Genomic DNA, 25,380 nt, shown 5'->3' with positions numbered 1-25,380 from the left:
ACACTTTTGATTAAATATGTGTCAAATTCAGCAACGTGTTGACAGTCACGGTTTCATGTAGAGAAAAAAAAAAAAAAAATAGGGGGGAAAAAAAAGTAAAAAATTCCCACTCACATTTGCACTCTCACACTCACCCATATCACAAATGCAAGCACCAATAAGCAGTGAGGAAGCAGCACACTCTCCATTACACCTCCTGTCCATCACTGCCAGGGACATTGCAGTTATGGATGAGATGGTTGCAGAGTAGTAAACAAATACTAAAGCAAAAAAAACAAAAACAAAAAAAATCCCTGGTTTTAGACAAAGTCCTCGCATTCCTTCAGATGGGCTACATTGTCTCCTTCATTCTGTTGTCTGGTTCAGCAGGATTACTCGGCGGCAGCAGCGGCTTCTGGACTGGCTGCCGTTTCTGGCTCAGTAGGTGAAGCTTCAGCTGGCTTTTCCTCTCCTGCGGTTTCCTCTGCCTTCCCCTCCTCGGCCTTTGGCTCCTCAGCTGCAGCTTCCTTGGCTTCCTCGCCGGCCTCATCTGGCTTGGCCTCTTCAGTAGGTGCCTCAGATGTCGCCTTCTCCCCTTCGGCTGGTTCTGCTGCTGCTCCCGCACCGTCCTCTGTCGCCTCTTCGGACTCTTTCTTGGTCTTCTTGAAAGAGAAGCCACTGAGCTTGAAGGACGGTTTCTTGAAAGAGAAACGCTTTTTCTTCTGCTTGCCATCCTCGCTAGTAGACGGAGTGCCTTCCTCAGGTTTGGCAGAAGCTTCTCCATTTGTGGCGGCAGGCTCCTTCTCTCCATTGGCTTCGGCACCCTCTACCTTTTCACCTTCTTCTTTTGGTGCCTCCTCAGTAGGAGTGCTTCCATTGGCCTGCACTTCGGCTTTGTTGACTTCCTCTGTAGCAGGAGAGGTATCCCCATTGGTCTTGGCATGGCCATTTTCCTGGAAGAAAACAGAATAAAAATGAAATTACTGAACATGCACTTATTTAAGTTCATTAGGTCAAACACACTCATAAGTGTGTGCAGGGCTATCCCCTGCAAAGCCTGGTGTCCTGTGATATTTAATTATACTCACAGACTAGCAGTAACCAATAAGAAAAAGCTCCTTAAACTGCAACAACATCTGTTACCAGGAGAGTGACGACAGATCTGTGGCTTACAGCAGTAGGCTAGTTGCTTAGACGGTAGTACAACCGGGATCCACGAGGTGGCGTTCAGATTGAAGCCAGTGGAAACAACATAGGAATTCGCAACCCCCCCATCATCTCATCCCTTCCTTTAAATGCCCCGTGTAGTCCACCAATGTGCACCATTTTTAAAATTTTCATGCACTTAGCTCATCCTACTCTTTTCTGCTTTTTATAGTTTGCGGATTCTGCGGCCCGTGTCTGCAACAAAAAAAAGAAAGAAAAAAAAAACCGTGGCTCATTTCGTCAATCTGGCAACAAAGGCGTGGTACCGTTTTTTAAAATGGCCATGCCACATTGAGAGCGGCCACAAACCCCTGCTGCACACATTTCAACCAAATGAATAAGCACAGGCGCAATGTTTAGACACAGGAGCCGCAGAACAGCTGCGATTATTTTACAAACAATTTAAAAAGAAAACGATTTTTAAATAATTCTGCGATCATCACTCACTGGAATAGTTGTGCAGCAACATTCAGGCATTTTTTTTGTAGGGTGAATTAAAAAAAAATACATTTGTGTATCAATTTAAATGATTTCACTTAAGTTTTAATATATAGTTTAAATGCGTTAGAGAAAATAACCTGAAACTGTGCATTTGCCGGTGAAAAACGTGCAGGCCTACATGTGGCCACTTTCCCTGAAAGCCGGTGAGCGTGGAGATGCGCTACAGGGAACATTGAGCACACCATTGACGCAACACATTGCTAAATTGAGGCAAAATTCCGCGTGCGCAATTAAGATCTGAATCATTCTTTTCAACAACAAAAAAGCCCACAAAACTACCTGTCCGTTCGTTTTTGCTGCAACGGCTGCACCTTCTGCTGGCTGTTCCACGGCGGCTTCCTCTTTTCCAGCGGTTTTGGAGATTTGTGCTCCCATGCTTTTGTTCCAACAAAGGGACCCAACCGATGAAATGAATGAACAAAGACCGCAAGCTTCCTCCCCAGAAAAATCAAGTCAAAAGCCGACTCCCCCTTCTGCAACCGAGGAATCAGCACGGAATCACGATGACCACAAAGGGACGTGCGAGCGCTTGCACAAGGAAAAAGTAGCTAAGGTGCGAAAGACGTGAATTCTTTCGATTTTTTTTCCCCGAACGGAGTTCCTTAATGGAGAAATTGGCCCCGCCGCAAATGAGATGCGGAGTACAACGCCCAAGTCCGCTGATGAATGGGCAATGGGGCTATGACGACAAAGCAATCCGGTCTCCACCAATCAAAAGTCCGAAATCCCAAAGAGTGGGGAGGTCATGGAGTGGCTGGCGGGGAGGAGGGGGGGCACGGACAATAGGAGAGACACAACAACATGGCTTACAACTTGTTTTTTCTTTTCTTTTCTTTTCCCAGAAACTTGATGTTCCATGTTTTGGTTTATATTGAGCATAAGGTTTAGATTAGACATATCTGATGATTCTCCCCTGGAAAAGTGCAAAATATTTGCTTGCACATAAACATGGCCACTGATTTGCACTGAAAAACGTCTGTTCTCTGTACCGGTAAATATTTTGTTTTGTCTAATTTCTAAGTGCATGATAACGGCGATTGTGTGCAACACAGCAATCATGTATATTTTTTACATATGTGTAATATTTTATAGAAAACACGGCTTACACTTTAGCCTAATTTGGCTGCAACAAAGAGCCCTAAAACTGTTCATCACAGCTTGTAAATGAATGCAAGCCCTCCAAACAACAGTATGTTCTGAAGGCTGGGTTGACTAAGCATCACTCAGCTGGTCTCACCTTATGTCATCATGGCACCCTACTGACATACGCCCCACTCAGTAAACAGACATCCCCTGTTACTATAAGACCATGTGCCCAAAACTTCTCTTATCCCTCTTCTTGCATAATAGTGTCTTGTCTGCTCCTTGCAGCGGGAGCATCCCAGTGACCCAGATATAATGAGAGTTTATGGCTCTCTGCTGCTGTCTGCTCCAGCAGCCTGCAGTGCTCTAACTCCACCAGCAGCCACAAGTCTCCTCTCTCTGCTAGAGCTGCATGACCCACATCTCCATGGTTACTGTTAGTCCAAAATGGCTGCAAGGAAGAGGCAGTGCATTTGCTGAATAGGGCTTTAGAGATGGTGACTCTGGGAGGTGGAGAAGCAGGGTGAGAGTGGAGTGAAGACAGCCCGGCAAAGCACTCAGCAGTTTGTGGATTAGGGTGCCTTCTTTAACCCACCCTCAGCAGCCTAACTAGGCCACACTCATTGTTGTTATATTTTGATTAAATGCAAAGCTGTAGCATAATTATGATGAGCTGCCATAAATATGATAACATGGGGAGAAAGCATAAAGATGTTTGTTTAACTTTCATTCTTTTTAACAGGCCACATTTTTAAGTCAGCATCTACATTTATCAGTATCACAGTTTATTGTGATCATTTGTTTGCTTTTGTCAAATTCATAGAGTAGTTACACTATCCTAGTTAAATAAAAATAAATACAAAATATAGAGTTTTAGTATAAAAGCACTTATTTCTTTTTATTGTTAATAGCCATGCTAAAACCCAAGGGAGTATACAGCTCACATACAGAACCATGAAGCATTTTAAGCTCATTTCCAGTAACAACTATTGCTATCCTGAGTTTTTTTTTTTTATTGAATATTTCTGGTCAGACACATATAACAGACAAAATGTGAGTTTCTTCATATCCTATTAAAGCTGAAGAGCTGAACCAATTAGCCAGCTGCCACAAAATATGGATGAAATTTGAAGTCTGTATAATTACGGCGAGCTGTTCTTTTGTTTTTTCTTTATTTTCTTAATTTTATTGTCTTTTATTTTTATTCATTTGGCAGTGGCAGGTTTGGTTTTTAGCTCCTGTCTTTATGTCAGAGTGTATATGAGCAAGTCATTATTTGTGACTACTGTGAATAAAAATGTTATCATTTTTTATAGATAGCTGATAAATACTAACAGCTGAAAAACTGAATGAATGTTAAGTGAATGGAGGAAATTTATGAAATTTATTTATGAAAATATCCAAATCATTTGTCATTAGTAAGAGTGACATGAGGGTGCTTATACATTGCTTACCTGGGCAAACGATGGTAACAGGATGAGGAGAAGGCAAGCAAATGGAGGCAGTTTTGTGCTCCTGCCAATGTTGTACTGGGAAATCCTGCGATCTGACTTTCATGTGGACGTTGCTTTGACATGTACTGCCCACCTTCTCTTCACAGCAGCAGCATTTCTTGATAGCAGTGCACCCACACAGTGGTTTGAAGGCTATGGAAAAGAGTTCAAGGTGTTGATTTGGCCTCCAAAATCCCCAGAAGTCCAGTCTGTAGTCAAGTTCACAGACCACAGGACAACTTCAGAGCTCTTGTGGATTCTGTACCTCAGCGGGTCAGGGCTTGAAAGCACAAGGGGACTTACACAGATGATTGATGGATGCACACTGAAACACTCTTACTTTAGTGCAGTACGCATGGAAACAAAAGTACTGTAACTTTATTGGACTTCCCTTCAAGTGCAATATTCAGTGTAACATTGTCACTGTGATCATTTTAAAACCTTTTATAGAAGTCATGTGATTGATTTAGACTATAGGTGTCAAACATAGGACCTGTTGGCCAGACCTGCCTTGGCAAAGGGCTGAACAGCACTTGTACTTAAAGAAAAGGGAGCATGGTGTATGTGTAGATAAAATTATTTAGGGGAATCGTTTTTCTGTTATCATCCACTTGGATTGTACAGATTGGATTGTATTTGGACAAGGAACTAAAAGGAATTTCACACATCTTGATTAGATTGTATATAAGGGTAAAACTTACGGCAGAGGTAGCCTGAAGATAGCCTGAAGTTTCACAACCCAGTGGATGAATATCTGATTTCCCAAAAAGCTCATTCTGTTCATCTGGACATACAGTTGTTTGTATGTGTGTGTTTTGGATGAATAAGTGTTTTAATCTGTCTTTTGTCTAGACCTAATTTCCATTTTTAGGTAGCGTACAGAATGTTTTTTCTTTCTGTTAAAAGGGAGTTTTCCTTCCCACTCTCGCCAAGTGCTTCCTCATAGAGTGTTGGGACTGAATGGGTTAACAAGTCTGAAACTGAAGGAATGCAAAGTAAATGGAGGTTAGAGGTCAGCATTGGGATTCATTACTAAAGCATAAGTGGTCAATTCTGAATGACTACTGTCTTCATTGCATGTTTAATTTTTACAAAACATTCCCAATCAATGCTGAAATTTTGCTGGTGTGTCATTATCGCAACAGAAGAGAAACACATTTTCATGTGTGTACTGTATACTCTCTGTCTGATATTCATCAAAATAATAATAAAAAAATATCAACAATTATTTAAAATATTTTTAAGTCTTTCAAACAAAAAACTCATGCAAACTATATATAATTGTATTTATATAATATAATTGCACTGATCCCTTTAATTATTTCAATAAATAAAAACGCTACAGATGTGTTGAATTTCATTTTGCATCATATCTGTGCATCTGTGTTTTACTCGCACTAAAAGGCGAAAGAAGCTACTAAATAGAGCTCTACGTTACTTGAACAAAAACAGAGAATTTGCCAACCTTGCCCCGTTTTTCAGTCATACTCCAAAGAGGAGGAGGTGCCCGGCCACACATTGTAATCTCTCATTGGAGGAAAGCGGTGTCAGTCGAAGCTACTGGTCGGTGTGGATCCGCATCAAGCGTACGCAATAACATCTGCGTCAAGACAACCAGAGACAGACCCAACAATAAAACACCATATGCTGCCCAAAATAAAACCACCCTAGCAGTTTACTTTTCTAAATAAGTATTTTAGTGGCTTATTATTGTTTGAAAGCGATAAGAAGTAGTGGAACTACTAAATCTTGAAATACCTTGAATTAATTTTGGTTCCACAAACATGCCTTTTAGCGTTGCTTTCGTGCAATATCGATTTTTACAAAAAGCTTTGCCAACCAGGAGATTTATTTTGATAGTACTTGGCGGAAGCTGCAGTTTTACTGTGGTGAACTTGACCCCCTGCGCCTTCGTCATCATCCGTACACACGGCGGCGACAGGAGCTCCTGTATCGGCAGGGACGGGTCTCCCACCGCTATTCTCTGTCTGTGCGGAGGAAAAACACTGACAGAGAAGAAAGACGACCGCGAATTTCCTCCACGAAGCTCCCTCTGGAAACTCCGATGGATTAATTTGATTTTTCTGCGGTGAGCGCGCTTTTCTTTTTCTTCTGTTGAATTTCAATTGGTGCGCCAGCCTTGTCCCCTATTTTGCGCTGTGGAAAGCGAGTTGAATTCATCTCGAGAGGGAGAGAGGCAGAGAGAGCAGATGAGATAAATAACACATTTTGAGTGGCTGCAGTCACGCCAATCTTTACTCCGAGTCTTCCTCGGAGGGCTGGCTTTGTGTGGTTTGCGTAAACATTGCCCTCGTTGAGGAAAAGACTGGGAGAGCGGTGATGGTGACTGTGGATGATGTTTTGCAGTGATTCTGGAGAGGGGGCTCTTGTGTTGCAGCAGGGATGGATGCGCTGCAGAACAGAGCTGACCACTGAGGCCATGCACACACACACACCTAATAAACGCCAGGCTGGCCTTCGGACAGCCTCTTAATTGTTTAACTCCACAGGAATTATCATATGCTTTGAGTTAATTGCATTGCCACGCTGCTAAACATCCAATTAAAGCTGTTCCAGTCGGGTTATCTCATGTGTCTGGAGGTGCAGCCATCCATCTTGTGAGCAAACACTGGGGATGATATGTGTGAGCTAACCCCACTGTTACCCATGTGCAATAAGTTAGTCAGCAGTTATTGTTTTGGTTGTTAAATTGTTCAGTCAGCTCCCTGAAGGCCTGAGTTCAGCCTGCCTATGAATGAGTGCACAATTGGTGTGCATGGTATGTATTAAATTTGAATGAAAGGAGTTGGATGTTGTGCTTCGTGGACCGTGCACTTTTCCCCCTTCAGGCTCGCTCTCCCTTATACAGTTCAACCTGCTGGCGCATAATCTGCCAAACCTGAAATAAGTTATAAAGAAATGCAGATGCTTTTCAAAATAAGGCTCAGTTGATAACTTTAGTTTAAGACCATTTTGTTGGTTTTTAAGATTTTTGGAAGGTGTTGGTTTGTTTTGACATCTACTGTGATGATTATCATTGTAAAATTAATCTGTCAAGCAGCAGAAAATAAATTAGCACTTAACTGTAAAATCATCATTAAGCCACATTTGAAGATATTTTTCTAGTTTCTAAAATGTGAGCATTTTCCATTATTCTAAATATTTAGGAAGACTTAGTTGTTTGGGGGTCTGAAAAAAATCAGGTTTCATTGATGGAAATTGCAGTGGGTATATTTTTTTGTATTCTGATGTTTTGGGCACTAAACTAATGAGAAGTGTAAAACAGCCACACATTTTTAGCATTTTTTTTTATTAATAATATAAATAAATCAAACAAGTTGCAATTTATTTCTTTTTTTTGGGGGGGGGTTGCATCTGCTAATTGGCTTATCGTTGTAGATCTGCGTCCAGCACTTGTGCGCCATGTGGCTCGTGCCAGTGTTTTACACTTTCCATCAACTCAAGTGCGATTTTTAGTTCTGCCAGAAACCTTCCATCCTCCGTTCCTGTAAACCCACCTCATCATGATTTCCACTGGATTCTTGCATCGACCATTACCCTCCACTGGCACAAGATTTGGAAAGAATCATTTAAACCCTCAGTTCAGACTGTCAGGCAGAAGCAGCAAGAATCTGCTCTGGTATCTGGATAACACTTTTTTCCTGTTTGGAAAGTGTTCACCTAGTCTGCACTGGTCTCGCTGACTGAATAGACATACACAATGGGATCGGTGATTTAACAACATGACTCAAGAAGCTCAAGTATAGACACTGTGACACTAAAACACAGCTAGGCTTAAACCCACACGCACGTACTGTATGAATCTCAGCTGCGTGTTTTATAACTAGCTCTGTTCATTCAGCACACGAAGAATGCTTTGAAAGCTTTAACAGTGTTTCATTGTGCTCATAATCTTGTAGCAGAGTGAAAAGTGGCCATTGTCTCGTTGTTGATACACTGAATGAACTCGGTTGTCTGACACAAGCAAATGTTGTAACTATTCAGAGAATGGCAGCCATAAGGAGGAGATTGTCAGCGTTGTACCAAATCCAGCAAACATAACAGTGGGTTTCACGTGCATTCAAATGTCACACAGCTTTTCTTAAAAAGGAAAAAAAAGATCCTCTGTTGGTTCGTTGGTCTCGTCTTTGTTCCATGATCAGAACGTTGAATTATGGAGTTGAATAAGGTCACAGTGAGTGCGATGCCAGTGGGAGGCATGTGGGAAGTTTGACCTTGTTTTGTGCCTTGTCAGTGATCTGAGTGTAAAAGGACCCCCACACTTCAACTTAAACAGGATACCTTTTAAGAAGATGTGTTGAATTGCAAAATAGACTGAGGAAAGACTGTATTCTGGAGGGATTTGTTAGTTCGTAGAGGTTAAATTATCACAACATTGCCAGATGTAATGCTCAATTGACCATAATTTCCACAGTTTATTAGTCAAAGCCACGTTTCAATTTGTTTTTCTAAGCTGAAATAATATCTTGTAAACTTGTTACCATTAGGTTCACATGTAGCAATTACTCTGCAGACTTGTATGATTATTTTATATTGTAGCATTAAGACTTTATTGATCTCCAGAGAGTGAGAGATTAATAAGGTTACAGCATTTTAAGGAAAATCTAAAAACATAAAAATTACTTAAAATGATGAAATGATTGAAGGACTTGCTGAAGTCAGTCAGTTGCACGTAATGTTACATACTTTCCCTGAGCTCAAAGTTATGCACAGATAGATACATATTTCATAATCTTGTAACACTTAGGAAATCGTCAGATGTTCCCTTTTTAGAAGCTGCAGATGTTACACTCATTCTTATGTAATTCTTAATGAAATAATTGTTGCTGTTTAGGGAATTTCAGTCTTTTTCTTTTTTTTTTTTTTAGTCTTACACATCCAATTATCTTTTTTGTTCTTGCTCGTAACACAAATCAGACTGCAGATATATTTGTTTTTCAGGCCTGACTGAGTCTCTCCTGGTAAATCCATCAGTTAGTCTGTGCGACCCTGACATGTCTGTCCTTTTAATATAGTATATTGATTGCAGCTTTACTCCAAATGACCCACTATCTCATTATGGCCTCCAGCGCTATGACTGTTGTTATGGATGATTAACACTCGAGCTTGTGCGGCATCAAAATAAAGGCTTTCATTTGGGTAAATTAATTTCCAGTTGAGCCGAGCGGTTGTGACAGATAAAGTAAAGCTGACCCCGTTGCTGTGTGTTCGGTACCCATTCAAAAAAAACTGCTTGTTCAGTGGTGCATTTGATAAAATAGTGTGAAAGCCGATAGTTACTAAAAACAGGTTGTGGATTTACCTGTGGTGGTAGGCGTGATGGAAGTCACTGCAGAGGGTGTCCTGCAGCGATATTCACAGATATTCCTAAAATTCCTCACATTTTTTGATGTTTCAGTTTACATATGTTCCATGAACACCTCATTTATGGTCAGCTTCTTTAAAAAAAAAAAAAAAAAAAAAACCTCAACATTTTAACACAGATTTTGTGAAAATTAAAAAATTAAACCAAAAACACCAACAGCAGAAAACTGCAATTTATTGTCCACTTGAGGCTTGCTCTAAAAGGAGTTGGTTTCAGTCCAATTTACAGCTGATGGTAAATGGTAAGTAGCAAAAACGTTTTAACACGTTTTTGGTGAAAAACTTGAGGCCTCTCACCTTTTCCTTCTCTTTGGCTTTTGAATTAACTCTTACAGCACATTGCAATCTTGTCCCCGAAGGACCCTCCTGATCACGCCATTGTCACTCTCTCTACAGCAAGCTGCTCATTTGGGTCTGAAAATAGCGTGATGATTGCTATTGCAGAGGCTGAGGTGGTCATGCAATACCCAGGCTGTGCCATGAAAGGGAACAAGCCCCGAGGCTTTGACGCCATCATCTGCTGGTTTGGTGTGGGGGGTTTGAGTAGACTTGCGTGTGTCTGTGTCCATCTCCACCATGATGAAATGCAGCGAGAGCACCAATCTAAAACTTATGTTGTGATCTCATACGTAGTGTTGACTCATGTGTAACCGGAGAGCAGAAATGTATCTATGATGAACGCTCGTGAAACTCTTATTAAATTACCGTGTAAATGTGAAAAGCTGCTGATTCACCGACTCATCTAAAGGATTCTTTATCTTGTAAATATGAGATTATTAATTGGAATCGCAACACAGACATGATTTAATGTTTACAAATACACACTGTGCAATAAAAAGACCACACAGGGAACATGTATGAATGCTATATTAAGGCAAAATGTTATAGATTCTGTGCAGCTGAATGGTAAATGTATGCTAAAGCTACAGTAGTCCCTAGTCTTTTTAACTTGAAGAGCAAGATTTTCATAATCCCCACAGGCAGCACAACGACATGAGATTTCCCCTCATTTACTCTGATCCCTGCAGGAGTGGAGGCAGTGCTATTTCAATCACTTGAGTTGAAGAGAAAATCCACCAGAAATCAGACTTCACCTGCTCAGTTAATATATTCTGGTGCTACGTTAGTCTTATTAACGCCACGTTTAGAGGTTTTTGTATCGACGGGGAAGGTGAGTAAAGAAATGCAGTAACTATGGGAAGTTAACATTCGTGGCCTTGATATTGTTTTTCTCTCTGTTGTGTATTCATAAGAATTTATTTTTATTTTCAATGCCTGACTACCTCAGGTCACCTCTGTCATTCGCGTGGACTTCGGGCACGGTCTTGTTAAATACAGTCATGTGATAGTTCCAAGTTCTAAAACGAAGTACCCTCATGATTCAGTAGTTTGTAGTAGAACAACCTTTAGAAGTTATAACTTGAAGCAGACGTTTTCTGTATGACTCACTTTCTTACATCATTGCGGTGGAATTTTTGCTCAATTTTCTTTTCAAAGATGGTTCAGTTCATTGAGGTTTTTAGACATTTGTTTATGCTCAGTTGCCTTAAGGTCCCACCACGGCATTTCAGTCAGACTGAGGTCTGGACTTCGACTGGGCCGTTACAACACTTTAACCCAAATGGCCAAGCTTTAGCTGTCAGACAGATGGCCTCACATTTAACTTTAGAATACTTTCATATGCAGAGAAGTTCATGGTCGAGTCAGTGACTGCAAGGTGCCCAGGTCCTCTGGCTGCAAAACAAGCCCAAATCACTCCCCCTCCCCCACCGTGCTTGACAGTTGGTGTTTGTGCTGGTACGCCTCGTATCTCCAAACATGGCTCTGTGTGTTATAGCCAAACATCTCTACTGTCCTTTAGACAGATGAGACCACTTCTGTTTTAGACATTTTGTAGTTTGTTCAGATTCAACTTTGCAAACGTAAGCTGTGCTGTCATGTCCTTTTTAGAGAGAAGAGGCTTTTTCCTGGCAACCCTTCCAAACAAGCCATACTCATTCAGTCTTTTTCTAACTTTACAGTCATGAACTTTAATATTTAATAGCTAACTGAGGCCTGCAGAGTTTTTTGGGTTTTTTTTGCAGTTTCTCCGACCATTGAAGAGTCTGACCTTGGGCTGAATTTACTGGGACGTCCACTGTGGCATTGCATTACCCACACACCTGAATGCTTCAGTTATATGGACAAAACGTTTTCACATAACTGTACATTCATAGCTTTCCTGGCCAAATAAATACTGTAATGTCCCAAGCCGAGTGACAGTACTGGATATGTGGTTTTCTTTGTTTTTGTTTTTTTATTTTAAATTATTTGAATTGGACTGAAATCACGACGTGTCCCAGTCCTCCTTTTTTCTTTCTCCATACAATTTTGAGCCCTGATGAATTCACACTCATCGCCACCCAGTGTTAACTTGGTTTGGAGGCCATCTTTGGTTACTGTCAGCTGTCCCGATACTAATGAAATCACTGCAACATGTTGAAAAGACACGTTTTGAACTCAACTGTGGAAAATCAATTCATTCTGCTGTGTTTGTAGTACTGCTGCTTCTTCTCCTCAGTGAATTGTTAGAGCGGATCCCCTTTTTGTTTTATATCAGTTCTCAGATGTCGATTAAAAAGTCAGAAAATACCCATCACAACATCCTGAAGTCTTCATTTACTTGCTTTGTCCAGCAAAAAAAGATAAAACAAACAGCAAAATAGGGCTGCCACGATTAGTCGACTAGTCACGATTATGTCGACTATTAAAATCGTCGACGACTAATTTAATAGTCGACGCATCGTTTGAAGCTTTGTAAGATCACAAAGGACGCAGGAATGAGTAGTAGGATTTAAGAGTGTAATAACGGACTGAAACAGAAGATGGCAGCACTGCATGTACAAGGATGCCAGCTGCCGTTAAACCCCGAAGAAGAAGAAGCTGTGTCCCAGAATTCATAGCGCAGCCCAGCGCAGTTGTCAACAATGGCGGCAGCTAGTTAGTTTTAACTTTACTCTTATTATTCTTTCTTGGTCACAAAATAAACGTTTAACATATTTTCAGGCGAGAATGTAGCTGTGTAAACCTCAAATATCTGCTCAGTTTATCAAGACACCACATATTTTCAAAAGCGCTCCGACGTTTTCGGAGACGTCTGTTACCCACTAGCTCGTTAGCTAGGCGGGGGCAAGGCTAACTAGAGCCGTGAGAACACCGGACTCCCGGCAAATCGTTTTCAAACCCACCGCCGTCTTTCGCTAGTCAGGTTAAACATATATAAGTCACTTAGATAACTTAAAAATGTTATTGTTGGGCTTTCTTTAGTATTTTATTTGTTCCTGAGTAAATCGGTTTGGCTGAGATTAAAGTTATAGTTTTTGCACAGCTAAAACTGTCAAGCAGACAGCTGATTATCAGAAGTGTGAGACACTGGAGAATATACTCCGGTGTCCTGTTATATTTTAGAAAGCAAGGAGTTTATTAAACTTCACCGAAACAATCTGCAAATTTCATTAAAAATTAATAAACTACCATATTGTCTTTATTTTTAGTTAGCACAAACACTTCAAGCTGTAAGCTAATGATAGTTATATAAGACCAGATGCTGCTGGTGCAATAAGCTGTACGCTGTACGTCCAATGGATGATGATCTGATTAGTCGACTAATCACAAAAATAATCGGTGACTAGTCGACTATCAAAATAATCGTTTGTGGCAGCCCTACAGCAAAACCAAGTGTGGAAGCACTGAAAAGTCCACGTATTCGCTTTGAATATTGCTTCATTGCCATATTGCCATTCATATATAGGATTTTTACATTTAAATATATCAGCTGTGCTGTAAATACCAGAAGATTGGAGATATAAATATAGATGTCAAAACAGATTATTTTATATCTGAAGGATTATTGGAGACGCAACAGCAGCCGTGCTTCTTGTATTTCTGTCTGCGGTCTCTGCTTCGGTCAGAGCTTATACTGTAATGCTGCTGGGCTCGTTTCTTCTTCTGCGTATTTTATGGGGTTTTATTGGCAGTAATGAATCACAGTGATGTCGGTCTCTCTGCAGCAGTTACGTCCTTTTGTTACTTAAGCAAACTGGAGCTAAGCTGTATAGTGTGGCAATAATGAAATCCTGTATACAGAAGGAAAACTCAGTTTTTGGTGTCAGAGTCCCTCTTGGTACTTTTTCCATGCAGGCAACACAGCAAGGATTTTTCTTGTCGAATGAATGAATGAATGAATACAATTTTATGCAGCAGAATTCGTTTTTCTAGCTGGTTAATCATCAGATGTAACGTGATCTTTCAGAGAAATCTGACCTCAGACTTAGCTTCTTCTGGACCAAACTGCTCTCTCTGAAGTATAATAGATAAGCATTGATGGGTTTACAACAACTTGCACTTGAAAACCACTTTTGGTGTTTTGCAACTTTGCAACAACAATAATCATTTCAAGATTTTGACACTGCACCATCATGTGACCTCTTCTCAAAGAGGGCATTATTTCCCGTTCATCTGATACGTTCATGCATTTTCTCCTCATCTACATATAGTGCTTGACTTGTTACATTCTGCAGCATTTTCTCCCACTGTGCAGCAAGTGACACATCTGTTTGCACTTTTTGCCTGTGCAGGCATTAAAGTTTCTTGCTAGTAAATGTAAAACAGGCCTGAAGGGTTTGATCTTATACTGTGTAGCTTTGCTTGTAAGCATTAAGCACCAGTCCTTCAAAAACAAGCCTGTGGTTCCTGCTTGTTTTCTGCTTGGAAAATAGTTTCCTTAGAAAGACGTGCTTATTTTCCAATATTAGCAACATTACCTGCTGTATAAAGGCAGATTGTGCTTTTTGGGGGGTTATACAGCTGGGGTAAAGAGCACTGGGATGATTTCCCTTGTCCTCGATCTGTTGCAGTGTTGACTTTTGTTCCGAACACCACCTCTCTCCATTCACCGACACTGTAAACAAGTATGTTTCCAATTAGCTGCCTCTGAAGTCAGCTGCCTGCTTATGCCATTGAAAGACAGCGCTGCTGCCGGGGCCCTCTTCTTAGACATGCTGAACCGGTTTCACGAGCTTCCAGGGCTTAAAGGGGGGGTTGGGGAGTGGGACACGGCGAGCCGAAATGTTCATTAACTTAACTGGGTCTGCAAAGACGGTAAGGCTCTTTTTAATTGACAAAGCAGAAAGCAGGCTGTGTCCCTCATTTCAAAAACTGGTTTATCTTTGCTTTAGTGAGGACAAATGTTCCATCAGCGCGCGTGTGCGTGGCTCCTTGTAAAGCAAACAAAAATAAAGTAAATGCTCTCTTGTAAAGTCAGTGGCTCGGTGTAGACTCTTCTCCTCAGTGTGGTCATGCAATCAGATGGAAAAGTAAACTGTGATAAGTAGGGCCATTAAATTGTTTTACGGCCAGTTTAACTGGATATTCTCAGCATAAAGCATTAATGCGAGCGTACATATGCAGCGGTCATATTTACCGAGCACATACAGCTGTGGTGCATTGTGTTCCTCCATTTAATTAGTAATGCATCTTTTAAAGCGTCGTGTTTAATTTCAGCCTAATTGAAAGATTTTTCAGAAGACTCTGTGGAGCTCTCAAAGGAAGCTCTGAAATAATGGGAATATTGAATCATAATTTCCCCAGTGGAGACGGCTTTTGAGCTATTATTTTACCTAAGTGCTAATTCCATCTCGCTCTCTTTCTCTCTCCACCCACAGACAGTAGAGAATGGGCTGTGTCCAATGTAAGGATAAAGAAGCAGCAAAACTCACTGATGACCGGGAGACCAGCCTTTCGCACAACTCGGGCTACCGCTATGGGTCCGACCCCACTCCGCAGCACTACCCCAGCTTTGGGGTCACCACCATTCCCAACTACAACAACTTCCACAGCGCAGCCTCGCAGGGAGTCACTGTGTTCGGAGGAGTCCACACGTCCTCGCAGTCTGGGACCCTGCGGTCTCGGGGAGGCACAGGTAATATTAGACTGTGAATGAATGTGAGCTACTTTACATGTCTTAAAAATATTTGTCACCTTTTAAAGGGCTAATGTGCATAAAAACTGCAAATAAACGGAACATTTGCATAATTTGAACCTGAAAAATACATCCATCCATCCATCCATTCGCGTCCGCTTATCCTGTTCAGGGTCGCGGGGGGCGCTGGAGCCTATCCCAGCTGTCATAGGGCGAGAGGCGGGGTACACCCTGGACAGGTCGCCAGTCTGTCGCAGGGCCAACACACAGAGACAGACAACCATTCGCACTCACATTCACTCGCACATTCACACCTATGGGCAATTTGGATTAACCAATTAACCTATCCCCACTAAGTGCATGTCTTTGGACAGTGGGAGGAAGCCGGAGTACCCGGAGAGAACCCACGCAAACACGGGGAGAACATGCAAACTCCTCACAGAAAGACCCCGGCCTGATGGTGGAATTGAACTCAGGACCTTCTTGCTGTGCGGCAACAGTGCTAACCACTGTGCCACCGTGCTGCCCTGAAAAATACATGAATAGAAAATATCACATTTTAAAAATGATATGAATTTGGTTGCCCGGAATAAATTCACTGAGTACCCTGTTGGAAGATAAACTTACACGCTGTTAAGTAATGGGTCAAATTACAAATAAAATGTCTAATTTAAACTGTCTAAAAATGTCTCTGAAGGCTGCTAGCTGCCGGGTAGGATGGATCCATTCTTTCATGTTGTTGTGTGCTTACAGAGCCAGGTGGCTTTATGAGTTAGTGTTGTTTTCTCGTCAGCTCAAAGCAGTCTGGCTATTCTCCTCTGACCTCTGGCATCATCAAGACATTTTCACCCCGAGAACTGACACTCACTGTATATTTTCTCTTTTCCGGGCCATTCTCTGCAAACCCTAGAGATGGTTGTGTGGGGAAAATCCCATCAGGTCAGCTGTTTCTGAAACACTGTGACCAGCCCATCTGGCGCCAACCACCTTTAAGTATTCAAAGTCACTTAAAGTCAAAGTCACTTAAATGACCCTTCAGTTTGAACTTCAGCAGGTCATCTTGACCATGCGTACAGGCCTAAATGCACAGACTTACTGCCAAGTGACTGGCTGATTATAGATTTGCATTAACAAGTGTATGGCCTGTGAATATAGATGTTTAACAAAAAAAACAGCTTATGTTGGCTTGTCAGCTTTCTGTTCTCAGAATTACAGGCTCAACTTAAATAACGGGTGAAGTTCGTGGCTTGTGTGCCATTTACTAAATGAATAAGTGAGCCTTCTCTTGTGTGTAGTAGAGCCTCAAAATGAATAGAAATGCCCTAAATTATGACCAGTTCTCTGTGAAGAACAATGACAGAGAGCAGACTTTTTGCTGAAGAGCGCTTCAAATGGGGAGAAATAAGCTTTACACTCTTTTGCTCGAAATTTGAAAGCTTCGTATCATCAGATTTATAAATCGCCACCATCCTTGCTTTGATGTCTGTGACGTACTTTGAACCCTTTTTGCGGTTGAATAAAACCAACATCTTTGAAATTGCCGTCGCCAGCTCGCATGAACAAGAAACTACTCTAAGAGGGGGAATGAGAAATAAAATGCATGTCTAATTTGTACAGTGAAGACTTGAGGCGTAAGAAACTGAAACTATAACAGATGTAGAGCCGAAACTTGATCTGATCTGCAATGACCTCAACGGACAGTGTGCAGATTTGGTCGACATTAGGATTGCAGCTTGGAGGATTTAGATCAAATCAGAAAATGAACACTTACAGTTTTAGGCTTATTAACAGATACTGGCAGATTTTTGATTGGCTTCCCTCATCTAGACCATGATAGCACCAAGTAGTATCTATATTTGCTCGTTAGGTCTGCAGTTTTATGTTAGTTAAGTAGGCATCACAAGTCAGTTAATAACAAAAGTTGTTTTTGTGAAATCTTTTTTACCCCATCAACTTTTTTTTATTATATTTTTTGCCTTTTTAGAGTCTAAGTGCTCCTTTCTTGTTAAACTGAGATCATACAGCTGTCATTAAGGTATCAGGACATAAATCCAAATCAGTTAGTGGCAAAGAGTTTGCTTCTGTAAGCTAAGCTTTGTGTCACACCTGTAGCAATTAGCTTTTTAATATGAATGTTTTACTTTATTTGAAAAAATAAAATGTCCCACACAAGTCCTTAAAAGTAAAACATCACCATAAATCACAAACTGCGCTGAAACATCTCAAGAGTCTCCAAATTGTTGCTTTTATTTAAAATTTCTATAAGCGAAAAACTCCCACAATTCTTTTTAAGTTAGCGCTGCTAGTGAGATGTTTGGAAAGATAAAAGAGTAGAAATTTGTTTTGTTTCTAAGGTGAAAATAATGCAGCAGATGGGGTGTAAAGAATAAACAAAGAAGGCAGTAATATTTATTGCCGTTACATAAGCCCCATGTGTTAGACAGATGAACGAACCCTACAGTAAAAATGGAATGAAAAACCCACCGCCATAATATTTCAGCCACATAACCGCCACATGCAACATTTTTGTTTTGCGGCAGGGGTGACTCTCTTTGTGGCCCTTTATGATTATGAAGCCAGGACCGAGGATGACCTCAGCTTCAGAAAAGGGGAGAGGTTCCAGATCCTCAACAGCACGTAAGTGTGAAAACATCTGCATGACAGCACCAAAAGGGTGGTGGTTGTGTTTTCCTTCTCTGGTCCGGCTGTAACAAACGTTACACCGGCACCAATCTGACAGACTTAACCGGGTCTGTGAGGTTCTTGGATTCTCCTCACTTTTTGTGTAACTACAGTGATTTGTGTTGCTTTATCGCATCTTTATAGGAGAATTAAACAGTCAGACCATACTTGCGGGCTGTGCGTGGGCGTTTCCCATGGTAAATGCTGACTGACATCTGAGAGCCTCTGTTCTGTCTCCCTGTCATTTTGTGTTTTCTCTTTCGCTGAATCCAAACCAAGCATTTCCCCTAAATCCAACCAGTTATCTCAGCTACTCATGACAGTCAAACTTCAGTCCCTAACTCCAAACGGAATGGGAGGTCCTGCTGGAAACATACACTCACCAGCCACTTCATTAGGTGCACCTTCAGAACTGCCTTAATTCATTGTGACATAGATTCATCAAAGTGCTGCAGAGACTTTGGTCCATATTGACATGACAGCACGACACAGTTCTTGCAGATTTGTTGGCTGCACATCCATGATGTGAATTTCCTGTTATACCACATCCCAAAGGTGCTATATTGGACTGAGATGTGGTGACCGTGGAGGCCATTTGAGTACAGTGAACTCGTGTTCGAGAGCCAGTTTGAGGTAATATGAGCTTTGTGACACCAGACATTATCCTGCTAAAAGCAGCATGTCAAATATGGCGCTTAAACAATGCGCATTTAGTGTTTAGGAGCCCACCACTAACCTAAAGTAGATCCGCGTTGTTTACACCAGATGTCTGTCCCTTCTCTTCTGACCTCTGGCATCAACAAGGCATTTTCCCGTTCAAACCATTCTCTGTAAATCCTGGTTGTGCGGGAAACTGACACCAACAACCATGCCTCGTTCAGCGTCACTTAAATCCCCTTTCCTCCCCATTCTGATGCTCAGTTTGAGCATCAACAGGTCGTCAAGACCACGTCTACATGCCTAAATGCACCGAGTTGCTGCAACGTGATTCGCTGATTAAATATGTGTGATAGAAAGCAGTTGAAAGGTGTATCTAATAAAGTGGCAACGAGTGTAATTCTTTTTTTAAACCAGGAAATGGTCTATAACAAAGGGGAACCAACAAGCTATTGCTAGAACATTTACATATTTATATATAAATAATATATATTTGCACAAGGTTGGAGGTGATTCCCACTGGATATTATTTGGGATATAAGAAGCGCATTTGTAAATGGCCTGTATTTATATAGCGCTTTACTAGTCCTTAAGGACCCCAAAGCGCTTTACATATCCAGTCATCCACCCATTCACACACAGGTGATGGCAAGCTACAGTGTAGCCACAGCCACCCTGGGGCGCACTGACAGAGGCGAGGCTGCCGGACACTGGCGCCACCGGGCCCTCTGACCACCATCAGTAGGCAATGGGTGAAGGGTCTTGCCCAAGGACACAACGACCGAGACTGTCCAAGCCGGGGCTCGAACCGGCAACCTTCCGATTACAAGGCGAACTCCCAACTCTTGAGCCACGATCGCCCCGTGGCGACAAATGAGCAGACTGTCCGAACGTTGTCCTGAAAATTATAAAGCACTCAAATCATAGTTGCGAATGAAGAGCTTCAGCTATAGTCAAATTTATGAATTCAAAAACTGAGTTTATAATTTTAATTTCAGAATGGTTAAATCACATAAGGGTGGTCATGCACGGGGGTCTCTACATTACAACTGCTTTGTCTTAGATTTGCACTAAAACAACAGCATTCAGAGTATTAAGAAGAGTGCGTTTATTTCCTTAAATGTAGTGCATCCACTCTGTTTACACGATGAGTAAATGGTGATCTAGCTCTGTTAAATCCACCCTCTCATTTTTCAGCGAGGGAGACTGGTGGGAGGCTCGTTCTCTCACTACAGGTGGAACTGGATACATTCCCAGCAATTACGTAGCTCCTGTGGACTCCATCCAAGCCGAGGAGTGAGTGAAACTTTTTCATTTGAGCACACGCTCTCACACACAGCCTCCACGGGTCTCCGAGGCACGGCAGCTTCATCACCAGAGAGCATAAATATTTCAGAAGTCAGCTCATTGCCTTTGTTAGATGTGACATGGTTGCACGCACAGTACAAATAGAATATTTAGGAAAGCACTGAAAACAAATTTCCCACATCTTTTTTTCCATTTCTCCTCCTTCCTTCAGCTGGTATTTTGGTAAATTGGGTCGAAAGGACGCAGAGAGGCAACTGCTCTCCAACAGCAACGCCAGAGGCACTTTCCTGATCCGTGAGAGCGAAACAACTAAAGGTACTCAAAACGAGATGGTGACTGTTTGAACGCTTTTAAACTTTAGGAAAACTGACAGGTGTTTGTACATAAGTAAAGGAGCACATTAAAGTGAAAGTAAGTAGAAGCAAATTATTTATGGATAAACCTAGAATAAGCCGTGAGACTAAAGATTGAATAACTTAAAATAACATCACAACCAATCTGTTCTAGGAGCCTACTCTCTCTCCATCCAGGACTGGGATGACGTGAAGGGAGATCACGTTAAACACTATAAAATCCGCAAACTGGATAATGGAGGCTACTACATCACCACCAGAGCCCAGTTTGAGACACTCCAGCAGCTAGTGCAGCACTACTCGGGTGAGACTCTGCTGCTCAGTGTGTACAAAAACATCTTAATGGTATATTGTGTGTGGGATTTTTTTTTCTTCTTCTTTTACACTTCCACATTTCTCATGTGACCCCAAATTGCACGGTCATTTCAGCCAGGGCTGCAGGCCTGTGCTGCAGACTGATCGTGCCGTGCCACAAAGGCATGCCTCGTCTGACCGACCTGTCTGTCAAAACCAAAGACGTGTGGGAGATCCCGCGGGAGTCGCTGCAGCTTATTAAACGCCTCGGCAATGGCCAGTTCGGAGAAGTCTGGATGGGTGTGTATCTTATTCCTCAAATTCCAAAAATTCCATTTTGACTAGAATGCCATTTTTGAACTTGTTGTGATTTCTGAGTGGATTTAAGATTTTGGGGAGGGCTTGGGTTGTTGAACCCTGGGAAAAACAAAAGCAAGTTATTAGAATATTTCTAGCTTTATCTAATTCATCAGCATTAAAATAACATTTTGATTCATTTCTCCCATTAAAAAAAAAAATGTATCCATCTGTGCACGCTCTTAACCGCTTAACCAAATCAGGTTAACGGGGAAGCTTGGAGTCTGTCCCAGCTGTGACTGGGTGATAGGCAGTGTGCACTCTTGGTACAGAGAGAGACAGCCAATGCATGTATTTGGACTGTTGGAGCTCCTGAAGCAAACCCAGAAAATACATGCAAACCTCAGTTTTAATTACAATCTGTTATGTCATACTCTGATACACTTAATGCAACTTTCAGGGAGTATTTGTTTCTAGTTATGTGTTCTACAGATTAAGTTAAAAGAAGCATGGCCTGTTCGTTTTTTCTTTTAATTAGACTGAATGTCACATTTTGGGGTTTTTCTTCTCAGGTACGTGGAATGGCACCACCAAGGTGGCAGTGAAGACTCTTAAGCCCGGCACGATGTCACCTGAGTCCTTCCTGGAGGAAGCTCAGATAATGAAGAAGCTCCGACACGATAAGCTGGTGCAGCTCTATGCTGTGGTGTCCGAGGAACCCATCTATATAGTCACAGAGTACATGAGCAAAGGTAGAGGCTGTTTTAACAGTGTCATCATTGCATACATGCATTCATGCATGCACCTAAATAATGTTGCATTTTTTATATATATATATATATATATATATATATATATATATATATATATATATATATATATATATATATATATATAACGATCTATCTGCATAGGATGTAGAGTATGTCTCCCAGTTTGCTGTATAGCAAATGAAGTTTATTTCACATTGTGACTGTTGGGCAGGATGCATTTGCGATGGAAAAACATATTTTCAGTTACCACAGCAATACCTAACAAACATCTCACTAAGATGTAACATTCTAGGCAGAAATCCCAGAACTGATGCAACATTAGCACAACGTGATGCTTGTAATGATGTGGCAGCCGAAGAAAACAAAAGCCTGATATCCTGACTGTATTTTTTTTTCTTATCTTTTCAGGGAGTTTGCTTGATTTCCTGAAGGACGGCGAAGGTCGAGGCCTCAAACTGCCAAATCTAGTGGACATGGCGGCTCAGGTGTGAAAATCTTGATGCTCAGAAAACATGTTCCCAGGGAAGGATGTTTCCTTTAAGAGCTTAACTGACTTTAATCATCTCCAACTGTTCCCAGTTTAGTCATTTAATCTCAGCACTGCTCATTTAAAGTCTTTTGTTTTGGTGATTTCCCAATTTTTCACACACTTTGCACAAATTCCACGTGATTTATGTTGTTTACTGAGAAAGTAAATGTATATAAAGCAAATCTGTGGGCTTTCAGTTTAGAGAGATGCTTCACTTTTGCTGTCCCACTTTTTTAGGGTGATAACATTTGTGTAAATCTTGCTTAGCACAGATTTAATGACCTTGAAGCTATACATTGAGATGATGTTCAGTAGGAAAAAAAACCCTCAATTTCCCAGGTGGCGGCGGGCATGGCTTATATCGAGAGGATGAACTACATCCACAGAGACCTAAGATCTGCCAACATCCTAGTCGGAGACAGCCTGGTGTGCAAGATTGCTGACTTTGGTCTGGCTAGACTCATCGAGGACAACGAATACACAGCAAGACAAGGTAGGCTTCACTCCAACACATTTTCATGAATCCATTGCTAATGCCTTCCTGCTTGTTTAAACCACAAATGAATTAAAATGACGTTGCAACAACACACAGTACAGAAACTGCAACATAGGTTCCAAACTTCAAAACTGAAAAAACTTCCTGTCCCTGTAAATGTAGAATTTATTGTATTTGTGCGTACTTTCAAAGATGAGCAGCAGATTTTGTGTCAGAATTGAGTAATAATTCAGTCACTTTTGAAAATGCTGACATAGTACACACACCTGTGATCTATGTGCTGATGAACTAAGATGAGATCTATGGATCACCTGGTGTGAGTACACACTTAAACTTTCTTTGTGTTTATGTTGCTTAGACATTGTAATAAAGACAATATATGACTACAGACCGTGCTTGAGAAATGTCTGTTCAGTAGCAAAGTTGTCCAGTGGTGGTTTTCTACTAGATTTCTTATGTTTCAGTGAGTCAGGTCAATTATTGACTACTACTGGGAAAAAGATTAGAAGCTTGCACATGTTTTCTCTAACTCTGTTTCTGTAGGATTCATTAAGTTCCCTGTAAACTGCCATCAGAGGAAAAATGTTGGTGGCTTGGCAAAAGGGCTTATTCCATCCAGTTTCACACACGAACACACACACATTTGTGTTTCTGTAACTTCAGAGGACATTGCTTTAACCAAAATGAATTTCATGGATACAAAACTTAAACTTTCCTGATGTTGACCCCTGACCTCTTCACCTTAAAATGCTGTTACTGACAGACTCATGTCACAACATGAGCACTTAGAGCATGCTGCTTTTCTTTTTGAGCAAGAATTTGTCTTGATGGAACCACTGGAAAGCGGATGCACGTGTGGTTAGCGCAAAGACAACCAAAGATGTGTTTATACAGGGGTACGGTGCCGGACTTGAGACCTCTTAAAAGGGCACTTGTTTTACACGAAAATATGCCGCTGCGATTATTGTTTGAAGGATGACGAGGAAGCAGCCAAAACCTGATTCACTCCAGTGTTGTTTCCCCCCTGAGTCAGACGTGAACCACACCAGGAGGACTTCAAGCTCTGTTAGTCACTCTGTCAACATGTTCAGTCACTCATTTGGTAGAAATGAAATGTTTACTTGCTCGACTCAGGCCAAGTGCAAACTGACACGGAGATGGATAATGGAATGGTTCCGTTATTTCCCTGGTGGGATGTAATGATGTCCTTATGTGCCTGCACTAATCAAATCAGTGAAGGGAAAAAAATCAGTACAGTGAAGACTGACCTACTTTAGTCTAGGTTTTGGTGGAAGCCGCTGCTGTGTATCTTTGTGTATATCTGGAGGGATGCAGAAGCAAAATAATAAAAGTTTGAGACTGTTTGTGAAATTAATATCACCTGAATTTATTTTAGGTGCGAAGTTTCCCATAAAGTGGACCGCTCCTGAGGCTGCCCTCTACGGGAAATTCACCATCAAGTCAGACGTGTGGTCATTTGGTATCCTGCTGACAGAGCTGGTGACCAAGGGCAGAGTGCCCTATCCAGGTGAGAGTGCTGAGCTTGAGGGTTATGTAATCACCTCTCAAAACCAATCAAACGGCTGCATTCAGTTAATGCAGGCTGTGACACGAGACTTTGCATGATTTAAAAGGAAAAAAAGCAGTAGTTAGTTGCATAATGCATTATACATAGAAATGTTCCAAGCTAATGAATGTGAATTGTTCCAGTTTCACTGACATTATAATTCCATTTTAACCTTTATATAAGCTGTCTAGTGTCTATGCGATGATTGCTGCGATGTTTTCAGTTTCCAGTGTAAGGCTTAAGGCGACACCACTTCTATGCAAAGCACTATTTCTTCAGTTCAGATCAAGACGGAAGGCTCTTTCCCGCCTTGACTGTTCACATTTTTATGCTAATCGACTATTACCCCCATCTTAATGTCACATTGCAACCAATAGTAGGTGCAGGAAGTCATCTACTAATCTGTTCCACGATACTGAAACTCAAAAGCAAAGTCTAGAGTAATGCAACTTATGGAAACGGCACAGAAAGACTGCTTACAAACTTGGTGATTTGATGGCAGCACAGCCCTAAACTCTCACTCTATGTGCACCTTTGTTCAGGCATGAACAACCGTGAGGTGCTGGAGCAAGTGGAGCGAGGCTACCGGATGCCGTGCCCCCAGGACTGCCCCTCGTCCCTGCATGAGCTAATGCTACAGTGCTGGAAGAAAGACCCAGAGGAGAGGCCCACCTTTGAGTACTTGCAAGCCTTTTTGGAGGACTACTTCACTGCCACTGAGCCTCAGTATCAGCCAGGGGATAACCTCTGAGCGCCGCGGCCCTCGTCTCATGTCGTTTCACCAAAATTCCACCAGAGGGAGCCAGACACCACGCGTT

At 41.6% G+C, this 25,380-nt stretch overlaps 2 protein-coding genes across 2 annotated transcripts; one reads left to right on the top strand and one right to left on the bottom strand.

Moving 5' to 3' along the window:
• Nucleotides 1-371: 371 nt before the first annotated feature.
• On the bottom strand, nt 372-2,123 carry marcksb (myristoylated alanine-rich protein kinase C substrate b). The gene is made up of 2 exons (XM_085343155.1): nt 1,966-2,123; nt 372-932 (listed from the first exon to the last, which is right to left on the bottom strand). Exons 1-2 carry the CDS (start codon nt 2,059-2,061, stop codon nt 372-374), a joined length of 657 nt encoding a protein of 218 aa, XP_085199281.1. The 5' UTR covers nt 2,062-2,123.
• Nucleotides 2,124-6,229: 4,106 nt separating this feature from the next.
• On the top strand, nt 6,230-25,361 carry fyna (FYN proto-oncogene, Src family tyrosine kinase a). The gene is made up of 12 exons (XM_085342810.1): nt 6,230-6,351; nt 15,350-15,606; nt 18,147-18,243; nt 20,143-20,241; nt 20,465-20,568; nt 20,761-20,910; nt 21,036-21,200; nt 21,770-21,949; nt 22,379-22,455; nt 22,839-22,992; nt 24,392-24,523; nt 25,105-25,361. Exons 2-12 carry the CDS (start codon nt 15,360-15,362, stop codon nt 25,311-25,313), a joined length of 1,614 nt encoding a protein of 537 aa, XP_085198936.1. The 5' UTR covers nt 6,230-6,351; nt 15,350-15,359; the 3' UTR covers nt 25,314-25,361.
• Nucleotides 25,362-25,380: the final 19 nt, after the last annotated feature.

Source organism: Diplotaxodon limnothrissa, linkage group LG19, assembly GCF_057381915.1.
Source record: "Diplotaxodon limnothrissa isolate DT_005_m linkage group LG19, D_limnothrissa_male_GT1.1, whole genome shotgun sequence".
NCBI classification, from domain to species: Eukaryota; Metazoa; Chordata; class Actinopteri; order Cichliformes; family Cichlidae; genus Diplotaxodon; species Diplotaxodon limnothrissa.
This window is presented reverse-complemented; position numbering and strand designations above follow the sequence as displayed.

Coding starts and splice junctions, on each gene's coding strand:
- marcksb (XM_085343155.1), bottom strand. CDS start 2,061: ATGGGAGCACAAATCTCCAAAACCGCTGGAAAAGAGGAAGCCGCCGTG. Junction 933..1,965: donor CAGCAAAAACGAACGGACAG/GTAGTTTTGTGG, acceptor GTTTTCTTCCAG/GAAAATGGCCATGCCAAGAC.
- fyna (XM_085342810.1), top strand. CDS start 15,360: ATGGGCTGTGTCCAATGTAAGGATAAAGAAGCAGCAAAACTCACTGAT. Junction 20,569..20,760: donor TGAGAGCGAAACAACTAAAG/GTACTCAAAACG, acceptor AATCTGTTCTAG/GAGCCTACTCTCTCTCCATC. Junction 22,456..22,838: donor TAGTGGACATGGCGGCTCAG/GTGTGAAAATCT, acceptor TCAATTTCCCAG/GTGGCGGCGGGCATGGCTTA.